Raw genomic sequence first — 11,302 nt, 5'->3', positions numbered from 1 at the left:
GGAAGCAAAGCTGGGCTCCCACGATGCTGAGACATTTAGGACATGCTTTAGGAGGGTCTGCGGGGTCCTCTAATCCAGCACCTTCATTTTCAGCTCAGGAAAATGAGGGCCCAAGAGGAGGGAACCAGCTTGGAGCCACATGGCTGCCACCTGTGGAGGGCAGAGCCCAGTGGTTAAGAGCAGGGCTACCGTGTCCGCCAGTCATTCATGGTGAGTCTGGGGCCAGTGAAGTGGCCCTTCCAGTTCTCGAGTCCTGACCCCTGAAATGGAGGTGGTGATGGGACCTGACGGAGGCAGCCTGTGCGGGTTTCGTTACTGCATGTTTATAGATGGCAGCACACAGCAGGCCTTTGTTAAGAGGAGGGTGGCTCCCAGGGGCCAGCGAGGCCAGGGCTCCCGGGACCCACTGCCCAGGCCTGCCAGGCAGCCCACACCTTGCAAGTCCTCCACCGAGTTCAGAGGCCCAGTTGTGAATTATCGTCAACGCTGTGACTTTTCACATTGTCTTGGGCAGGGGCCACACCGGGGCCAGGTCAGGGGACCTGGTGGAAAGTAGAAGTGGGGTCCATCGGTCACTTCCGTTATCTCGGGTGTGCCGAGCTCCTCCTGCCTTGCCCAGCCCGTGCCGGGGAGAGTGTGAGATGCCTGTGTCCTAGAGCTCACGGTCCTGTCTTTAGAGATCTAGGTACGGGGTGGGGGAGAGGGGCTGAGGAAAAGCTGAATGTAGTCTCGATCAGTGCTGGGCCTGGGCGGTGGCTGCTGTGTTCCCTTTCCACTTTTCCCTCACCCGGCCATGTATTTATGTAAACTGAGAGTGTCGCATTTCATGGTAAGAGAAGGTATTGATTTTGTGGCTGAAAGAGGTGATGATTTTGGTGTCACCCCTGAGTGAAGAGGGCCAGCCTGTCGTGCTTAGCACCGAGGAGGCCTCTGTGCATTTCAGAGATGTTGCTTCCTCGTCTAATGCCACCACCCAGCAGGCTCCAGGCAGTCATGGTTTCCGGCAGCACGTACTCCAGACTTCAAGAATTCAATGCAACATGCAAAAGTGGGTATTTATACGACTTTTATTTTAATATCATTTTAATATTGAATATGTCACAAGATTTAATGACCAAATTAGTCATTTACATTTTTCAAAGATATCTAAATATAAAATTGCTAAAAATTCAAATACAGATAGCAAGCTACAAATATTTCTTTTAATTCTGGGTAGGGGGTAGGAATGGAAGACATTAGAAAAGGATGCTCCCGTCGGCTGAACAAAGATCAGAATGAAAGAAGAATTCATCAACATGACCCCTTGCGCAAAGAAATACACTCGCTTTGAGATGCTGTTTTAGACGCATCTCTTCCTGTACAACAATTTAAAAAATGTTTCTAATGCAGGTCCTCAGTGACACACCGGTCCCCGGCCCCGGCTGGGGACAGTGAGAAAGGACATCGCCGCAGGAGGGGCGCTGAAGAGGCTGTCGAGGACCGCAGAGGCATCTGGTGTGGCCAGAGGCGTGGTGTCAGGGGCGTCTGATCCCTTGCCTGTTCCCACCCAGGGAGCCGGACGGCACGGACACAGGTCTCCCTCCGCTCACCCCCTCCCTGAAACGTGAGAAACAGCAGCTTTCCGCCTGCTTGAACAAGGAGGCAGGCACTGTAAGGAGAAGAGGAAAGGGGAATGCGGCCCCTTCCAAGGCAGCGAAGCAGAGAAAATTCCAATCCTGGGAAAATCCACATGCAGGTGGAACTGCCAGCTGAAACCTACACTTGCTACTTAAGAAACGGAAAGACATGTCTGGCCAGAAGCGCGGCCTCCGCACCAGCCATCGCCCTCCTCCGGGCACCCCGCACTGTCCACACAGCTCCTGGGCTCTGAGGTCAGAAGCTGGGGTGTGCTGAAGGGGAAAGTGACACGGCCTTGGACACACCACCAGGTCTCTGTTCCTAACTTTTAGTAAGACACTACCCTCGAAGCAAATGCACTCATTTAAACAAATGGCATAGTTAAAACTACTGACTAAGACCTAAACATTTCTTCTGAGAAATCGAACCATAGCTTTTTCCAATCTGCCTGTTCAATATGGGAACAGATTTTAGAGAATAACATAATCAATCCTCCGCCCCAAAGAATGGTCCACCATACCAACCATGATGAAGAGTACACCTGTTTATTAAAAGGAAAACCAGAAATGTACATTTTTGTTCTTTGTTTGCTTTAAGAAATTTGATCAAGTTGCAAGGAAATGTGTGGGCACAGCTCTGTACATCCTCGGGCAGGGTGGCAGGCAGTGAAGGTGGCTGGGTGGCACGAGGCTCCTCTAGGGGGTGGTCTGGCCCCCAGGCATCACTCATCAAAGCCACTGCCAAGCAGGTTTCCGCCCCATGGCAATGTCCCCAGCACTCCTTCCTAGGGGGCCCCCCAACACCTTCTCCGAGGGCCCGCCTGCCCTGTGCCAGTGAGCCAGGAGCTGGCCTTCCCCCGAGGACTTCAGGACACTGGGTGGGCTCTAGGGCACTTGGCCCTGGCAGGCAGGCTCTGAGCTACGGAACAGATTGAGGCTGGAGGCCAGTGTCACTGCTGCCCGGATTTCTTCTCCTTCTGGAAGCTGAAGCTCGTACGTCTGTTCAGTTTTCTTTGTTTTTGAGCAAAGTAGTCAGCCCGGGCAGTGCTTGCTCGCGATTCCAGGATGTAGTTAACCTAGAAGCAAGAGCACACAGCCCGGTCACCTCGCCAGCCGCTCCCTACTCACCCAGGGCATAGGAGGGGGTGGCAGGGAAGGCCCTGACCTGGGCCAGGTGCCTCAGGGCCAGGTGCTGTCGTGTGGAAGGAGTCCAGTCATCACAGCAACCTGGCAGTGGCTGGGCCCAGAGCCACCGCTCCACGATGGGAAAACAGAGGCTTGGAGAAGCCAAGTGGCCTGTTCAGGCTTCCCAGTCGGTGAGCAGCAAGCTCTCCAGGTTCCGGAGTCCGTGCTCCCTCCTGGCATGAGCCACTCCCGGAGGACTGTGACCTGGGCCGCCTGGCTCTGCCTCTCACCTGCTGTGTGACCTGGACATGCACATAACATCTCTGAGCCTGCCTTTCCCTGTGTGAAGGCCGAGAACATAGGGATGAAAAGCAAACCAAGACAGGCCCTCCATCCAGCCTCCCACCAGCCAGGCGCAGAGCTTCCCACTACAGTGCTTCCTTCTGGGCTCATGAGCGCCCGGCCAGGCAGGGCTCCCTTGACAAAAAGGAAAGAGGCTCAGAGAGGGAGGCCAAAGTGTCCTAGGCCACCCGGCAGTCAGGGTGAGAGCCGTGAGAGGGCCTGTGAGAGCCCTGTGTGAAGGGCGGGGCTGCTGCTTCCACGAAGCCCTGGGAGTCTGCCGGAGCCACATGTGCATCTCCCACTCTGTGTAGCAGCTGCACCGCCAGGCGCTTCCCCAGCACTACAGCCCTGAGACTTGGTCCTGGCCCTGGGGAGCCTGCTGCCTGGTGAGTGAGTGTCCAGCAGCAGAACCAGCACTGCAGCAGGCAGAGGAGCACCAAGGAATGGGGCTGCGTATCAGGGAGGTGCGGAGGAGGGAAGGCTTCCAGAGGAAAGGAGTGAGCTGGCTTCTGAGGGACACACAGGAGTTTCTGAGTACACAGTAGGGAGGAGAGACGCAGCATGCATCAAGGCACAGCAGGGGCACACTGCAGGGGAGTGTCCCTGGAACTGCGAGAGCTTGGCTGGCTTCGTGAAATGAGGTGGGGGGGAGCCAGGGAGGGGTGCTACAGTGGGATGCACATGCCCCAGTGCAGAGGACAGCCTGTGCCTGGGCAGGGGTGGCAGCAGCAGTGTGAAATCAGTGGTGGCAAGTGGCACTGCTCGGAGTGCCTTTCAGTGCCCATGGAATCTTCACAATAACCTTGAGACAGACGCCACTGTCATCCCTATGCACAGGTGAGGAAGTCAAGGCCAATGACAACAATGTCATTTAGTCAAGGTCACAAAGCTAGAAGGTGTCAGGCGCCTGGCAAACACCCCTTCCCGCTTTGCAGCCCCTCACCTCCTCTGCTCCTCTGGCTGGGGCTTTTGGTGAACAGACGCTCTCTCTCTTCACCTGCAAGTATCTAAAAGTTATGACTAGAAGGCCGAATATTTCTGACAAGAGAGGCCGGCCACTGCCTCTGCTGATTCTACTCTGAGGGCCATGTGTCCTGTGCCCGAGGGAGAGGAGCTTCTGCTGACTCCGAGAAGGAACCAGAGCACTCCCGGGAGAGGCAGCGCGACATGGCAACGCCTCAGATGGCCGAGACTTCAACACTGTCCCTCCCAACTTTCTGCTCTGCTGGTTGGAGCAGCAGGCGTTAAAGGCTGGTGCATGAGTACAGAAGGCCTGACACTCTGCCCGCTGCCTCGCCAAGTTACCAGCTGAGAGCAATAAATCATGAGGACCGCAGGGCCAGGTTGATGATTTGGGACAATACAATGTATGGAAATAAGAGGTTTTATTCATTCTTAATAAAAGCAATCTTGGATTATATTGTTTGCACACTTAGCCAACCTAGTGTTTTCAGCGTATTTTTGGCACATATAACTTGACAAAAGCGTTTTAAAATGATCCTTAACAAGCCATCTATTTCCCAAATTTATTATCTTCAGTGCTTTGTGATAATCACATAGATAATTTTAATGGAAGATTAATGTAATAATCAAAAGATAAAAACGCCCTTTGGTCTGCCATTAGCTGGTTAATATGCTGTGGCTTAAACTTGCACAATTTTATGCACTATAGAGTGTTTCACTTTCAATGCAGTTTACAGCTTAAGGCATAAAAATATAGGGAGTTTTCATGGTCAATAAAGCCACAGCTTCCATCACTCGATCACGAGAAGAACCTGATTTGAAGAGCCCGACAATTCCTCTGAGATTCATGTCAAAGCCTGTGGAATTAGGGGCCACCCACGGCTTAGCTCAGTGACATCTTGGTGGGAAGAGGGCGGCTCTGGAGCTTCTCGGGGCCAGGTTCAAGTAGAGGCTCCACCCTTGTGTGCTCTGTGACCCCGGGCCTCCATCTCCTCATCTATAAAACGGGGACAATGTCTACATTCTGGAGGGCGGTCAGGAAGATTAAACAAGATAATGGACATAAGATGTACTACATGTAGCTGGTGTTCAATAAATGGGAGATGTTCATATTTCTACAAGCGCAAAAAGCTCGATGGAGGCTTGCTTGTTCATGATCGTTTATTTGACATCAGATTGGGGCTCTTATTTACTCCCCTCAATTTCCATCTAAGCTCTCATTTTATGTAAAATTCCTGAATTCTAGAACAACAGCATGCATTACTAGAGTCTAAACTGACCCCTGAAGAGCTTCTGGTGACAACATTTCTGCCAAGTTCCAGGACACACGGCTGGCTTCTGTTGCTTGGTACTGATGCAAAGCTCACAAAGACACACTCATGACACTGCAGGAATGGTGGATAAAACTAAGTATTCCAATTGCTATAAAAATCAGAGATGGGGCCGGGCGTGGTGGCTTTTCCTGTCTGATGCTGATGCCTGTCATCTCAGCACTTTGGGAGACTGAGGTGGGCAGATCACTTGAGGCCAGGAGTTCGAGACCAGCCTGGCCAACACGGTGAAATCCCGTCTCTACTAAAAATAGACAAAAATTAGCCAGGCGTGGTGGTGGGTGCCTGTAATCCCAGCTACTCAGGAGGCTGAGGCAGGAGAATCACTTGAACCCGGGAGGTGGAGGTTGCAATGTGCAGAGATCATATGACTACACTCCAGCCTGGGCAACAGAGTAAGACTCTGTCTCAAAAAAAAAAAAAAAAAAAAAAAAAAAATCAGAGGTGGGAGAAGTACTATCTCATCTTCCATCAGGATCATGATCATTAGCTCTAAGTAAATCAGGCCTGGGTATGCTATAACTCTTCTGGAGTCTTGTGCATGATGCAATATTTCTACAAATATTCTGATATGGAAACAGACACCTTAGGGAAGGTGACAGGCCTCAGGGATTCTGTGGAGAGGCATCTGCTTCGAGGGAGCGTTTGGACATGTAAAATGATTTCGCCGCACTTGATCTTCCACAGTCTCATACTGAAGTCATAAACCTGTGTTTCTGTCATCAATCTGCTGTTGTGAAAATTATTTTGATGTCAAACACAGGATTATAATTTTACTAGAATCCTTCTCAAGTCTTGAATATTTTAATGCTGGCTATAAAAAAAAAAAAGTCCAGCCCTTATCGGGGTAATGGAATATTTCTCTGCCAGGTCCCTGAACACTCTCCACAAGGTGCCTGTGCTGTCTGTGATGCTCCAGTGGGTAACTCGAAGCTCGCTGGCTGCAAGCACTCCCATGCAGGCCCTGTGTCCCCACTCCTTGGTCCAAGGGGGCCTCTGATCAGGGTGGTCTATGAACCCTCTATCTTTCATCCAGCTAATCATGCTACTCTGTCCCTGCTCCAAACTGTCCTTCCAGCTGCTCTTTTAAATTGCCATCTACTCCTTTTGAAAATCTTTTGCAGCCATGGGGAATATGTCTCAATATATTCCTGGACCGCAGTTCTATTTCGTTGAAATCTCCCACTCAACTCTTAGGTCATGCACATCTGGGGAATTAAAACACAAGTCTGACATCTGTCAAATCTGGGGGCAAGTTCTGGTTCTGCCAGCTTACCAGAGTCATGATCCTGGCTTTGCTACTTTATTCCTGAGCCTCACTTTTCATCTGGGAAATGGGAACAACTTTATCTCATGACCTCACAGAGCTGTGAAGATGCACTCTGATGGGACACGCAGAACCTCTGGCCCAGGTCCTGCACTGGGCAGTCCCTCAGCATATCTTCGCTATTTTTGCTATTATTTGATGACTTCAACTCTTAAGAAGAGACTGAATGATAACTTACATAGGTTTACCATGTCTCATCTGACTTGTACTCTAGAAGCCCTGGTGGGGTGGGGTAGCACAGGTACCATGATCCCCACTTTACAGGTGGGGACACTGAGGCCCAGAAAGGTGATGTGACTAGCCAGGATCACACAACTAGGGGTGGGGGAGCCCTCTCTGGTCCTCACCGCTGCTCTGCCACAGCAGCTGCTTTTCCTATCTGATCAACCTATGGAAGATTTGGCTTGAAGAAAGGATTCTCTGCTTGGGAGAGGCTGAGACCCCTAGTTCAGGGCTACTCAGAGTGTGGTGCTCAGACCAGCGGCCAAAGCAGCACCTGGCGCTTCTTGGAAACGTACCATCTTGGGTCCTACCCCAGACCTCCCAAATCCACAAGACCCCTGGAGCTTCCCATGCCAAGCAGAGCTCCCCTCAGCCACACTCCACTCTGCAAGGCCCTGCATGGCCTAGCCCCACCAGCCCCCTAGTCCCCTGTACCTGCCTTGCCTCAGCCCATTCCCAGGCTGCCTGTCTGTGGTGCTTCCTCTTTCCTTACCTGGTCAACATTTGTGCCTTTTCAGTCATCCTTCAGGGTTCAGCTCTCCCTGCCTCCACACCTCCACCCCAAGTCAGTTTACTGTGACACACCCACACCTTTGAGACTAACAATCTCTTTGTAATTTTCTGTTTTATGCCTGTTTCCTCTGGTAGAGGAAAAGCTCTCCAGGGGCAGGGACAGAATCTGTCACTGTGGCATCCCAGGCCCTGGCCTGGCACATGGAAGGTGCTCGGTGAGTATACTGTTAAGGTATGGTGACATACAAGTCTAGCAGAAAGTTAGGTATGTTTAGAACAGGTTGCTAAAATCACCTTGAGCATAATTAAGGTATCTTCAAAACAATAATAATTTCCTCAGAGTCTGCTCTAGGAGCTTCAAGGAGCTCCTGACAATAGTTGCAGGAAAATAAACAGTACATAAAAGGAATAAACAAATACAGGAAGAGCCAGGGTTATCGGGGTTGGGAGGAAACTGAAAAGGGTCCTGCTTTGACTGAAGCAGATGCAGAGCAGCTGACCTGGGGCTGGTGTGGCCCCTGGCACAGGCACTCACCCCTAGGTGGCTGGCAAGCTGTGATGCTCCTCCTCTGCCAAACTGGGCCCGGGAGCCTTGTATAGAGCTGCGGAGTGGGTGGGGCTGCGGCCATGCCCGAAACAGTCAGAACAGAAGCTGGACCCACCTACCCCGTCTCTGGTTCAAGAAGGAACACTTACCTTGAGCACAATTTCATTGACGGTAGCAGCGTCCGATTCAAAGTAGAGGTGTTTATAGTCGTGATTGCTTAGATATGTGAGTTTAAATATTGCGTGACCTGCAGAGAGAGAAAACTGTGTTGAGGGGTTCTGGTGAGTTAACTACGGTGGGGGCCTCCATATGTTCTCCCCTATCATTCCAATCTGAGCGAGAGCAAGTGAAGGCTGAGCAGCACCTAGTCTTTCCAGGAGTAGTTCATTTTCTCATTATAGGCTGGGTATAAAATAGACAATGAAAAAATTTTGAAAAGACTCAACAGCCAGTTAGGTCCCATTCCACTCTGGAATGCATTCAGGGGAATGCCACGTTAGGAAGGCTTTATGGAACTGCTGCGATATGATAATTACATGGAAAAGGTGGTGTTTTTAAGGGAGAAGGCTAATTAACTCCACATTATTATTCTAAAAATAAACTAACTGTGCTTAAAGTCAGATAAATGAGCAATAGGAAGGAGAAGGGTCAATAGCCATACTATTATGAGGCTGCTCCCAGAGCCTGGGCTCCTGCTGGGAGGGGACTCCTGCCTGGAGAGGGGGAATCCCAGGCTTAGACCTTGCTTGGAAGCTGCTCCCAAAGGCCTCAGGTCATCTTAACTCTGGGAGGACGGGGGCAGGGCGGGGGCTATGGAAAGCTGGCACTTCACAAAGCGACCGACTCTAGGGGGCAGAACTTCTGAATATAAATCTGATCTAGGTCCCCATTCTCCAGGCCCTGTCCTACCACTTTCAGGATGATACTGTCATTTCTGGGACTGCTTCCTGGTCTAGCCTCATCTCACTCTGCTGCCCCGACAGGAAACAGGCTGCCAGGGCACTGCACACTCCCACCTGCGACACCAGTCTCTCCACAGGTTCTTCCCCAAGCCTGGGATGTCCTCTCTCACTGACCTGGATGGAAAAGACCTGCTGATCCTTGGTGGCTCAGCTCAGCTGGCGCCTTCTTGGGTGAGTCTTCAGAACTACACTTCTAGGTGCACTTCTTGTGTGGGTCTACCACATGGTACCATGGCTCTCCAAAGGAACCTGCTTGTCTTATCGTAACTACAGCCATGGCTACACTACCTGGGCCTGTCCTTTTGTGTCTAGACAGGTCAATCAGATTCCCTCTTCTAAATGGAGACACAGATGCTGGGCTGTCTAAACTGGCACAAGGACTCAGAATAAGATGAGGGGCTTTGGGACTTCCAGTCTCAGGCCCATGGAGACTGCCCCGGCCTATCGGCACTGTTATCCTTGGGTTCTAGGAGACCCCTGTGGCCTTCCAAGAAATTCTTCTTTCTCCTTAAGCTACTGAAGGTGGTTTCCATTACTGGCAAGCAAAGGAACAGCGCCCAAGAGAGACACGTAGTCAGTACTCAGTAAACCTTCCCAGACCAAGGAATAGCAGGCGACATCTCTAATACGAAGGCCTTCTGCAAAATGCCCAGAAATGACCTTCCCTAGTCTTTCGACAGACCTTAGTGCCTGTAAGATTAAAATTCAGCATATCCTTTCTATTAGTCCTTCTCATCCGTTGTCCTTTTAATTGAAGCAGCGGCTGGTTATAGTTATTAATTAATAATATATCACCCACATTACTGTAAGTTCACCTCTTTCCCGGAGAAATCTTCTTGGGGACTTTATTTACAGTAGCTAATTTTTCAGATCTCCAAAAATAAACTGATATATGTTGTACATTTGTGGCCAGAAAAGTTGAGCCACTGGTATTTTATCCTGGAAACATCATTATGATGTACTAATTGTGACTATAAATCCTAAATTGAAAAAATTACCTAATAATTTCTGAAAAACCTCACTTTCAGACATTTGACAAATTTAGCCTGATTCTAAATCATGGTACTAAAATGTTAGCATTGCTGACTGGAAGCTAATCATTCTGTAAAGACATAAATTCTGTGTTGCTAATAAGGAGGTGGGCCTCACACAGAGGCACCTGTGTGTGCGTCTGTATACATTCACATTCACAGGATCTGCCCCGCATCAGAACCTTGTTGGTGACATTCCTGTGTGGAGGAACAATGCGGGCACGTTTGTTGGCCATGCTGTGACCAAGCAGAGCCATCTACAAAGGACACAGGGCTGTGAAGGACAAAGAGACACCCCCTCCAGGAGGCCTTCCTGCTGACACCTGGCCACGACAGACAGACACCAGGGCCTGGGGCTACAAAGAACCAGAAGGTCTTAGGGAGACCTGCAGACCCGAAGCTTCGGGGTTCACTGACCACTTTGATAAGACAGCTTATGGACTATCCACACCACCTGCTCCTGCTTGTCACTGACAAAACTGAACCAAACCTCAAAGCACTACAGCATGTTTTGCCTGAGCAACTGAGACACTGTTAAAAAGGTTTCCTGCACTTTAAGCAGAGCCCAATCTATACATAGCACATGTAGTATGCAGTCTGCACGGCCTAGGAGCCTCAGAGAGGAAGCTTTGACGCTGTCCCCTTGGGACTGTGGTGCCTATGAAGCATGTCAATTGTGGGCTGACAGAGGGGAGGCCTGTGGTTCATCTGCACAGTCACGTGAAAAAAACAAACAAAAAAATCCCAAGCCAAGTTTCCTGAAAGGCTGCATATTTGAACCAAGTGACCCCAAATCCCCCGTCCTCTGAATTTTGAATGTATCTGGTTGCATGTGGAGGCTGTGTGTCCCCTGACCATCCCAGGGCTCATGCCAGCACCCATCTGAGGAAGAGTGAAGCAGGTGGGGAGGAGGAAGAGTCCCGACATCCCCCCACTCTCCCTCAAGCCTCCGGTCTGTTTGTCCTTTCCAGTGAAAGCACTCACGCCATGGGGAGAGGGGAACAGAGGGCAGAGAATGTTCTGTGGAGCACTTGTGATTGGACTTGAACAATGACAGAGCTTCTAAGTTAATCACTGGGCTGAGGCATGGTGGACAGCCACAGCAGACAGCCCCCTCTTGCTCTCTGCAAGGAGTGATGAGTGGAACCCTGACAGGCAAGTGCAGGTTAAGATCAGCAGCCGTGATGGGGCACAGGACATGGGGTGGACTCACTCTGCAGGCGTTTCTGCCCTGAGTTCCCCTCACTAGCAGCCCTGTTTCGCTGGGCGGCCAGAAGGGCAGTTTCCTCAGTCTGGGCTCTGCCAGGAGCACAGGCTAGGGCA

At 50.7% G+C, this 11,302-nt stretch overlaps 1 protein-coding gene across 3 annotated transcripts in view; it reads right to left on the bottom strand.

Moving 5' to 3' along the window:
- Positions 1 to 1,052: 1,052 nt before the first annotated feature.
- The window catches only part of MAPKAP1 (MAPK associated protein 1), a 270,270-nt gene continuing 260,020 nt past the window's right edge, over positions 1,053 to 11,302 (bottom strand). For 2 of the 3 annotated variants that reach the window (XM_050760553.1, XM_050760554.1), the window contains 2 exons: positions 8,136 to 8,233; positions 1,053 to 2,692 (listed from right to left, as the gene is read on the bottom strand). In XM_050760553.1, the coding sequence (XP_050616510.1) occupies positions 2,567 to 2,692; positions 8,136 to 8,233 (224 nt within the window). In that variant the 3' untranslated portion in view covers positions 1,053 to 2,566. The remainder of the gene's footprint in view (positions 2,693 to 8,135; positions 8,234 to 11,302) is intronic. The other variant, XM_050760550.1, reaches the window with a different exon arrangement.

Source organism: Macaca thibetana, chromosome 15, assembly GCF_024542745.1.
Source record: "Macaca thibetana thibetana isolate TM-01 chromosome 15, ASM2454274v1, whole genome shotgun sequence".
Lineage (NCBI taxonomy): Eukaryota > Metazoa > Chordata > Mammalia > Primates > Cercopithecidae > Macaca > Macaca thibetana.
Note: the sequence above shows the minus strand (reverse complement) of the source record. Positions and strands in the feature narration are given on the sequence as shown.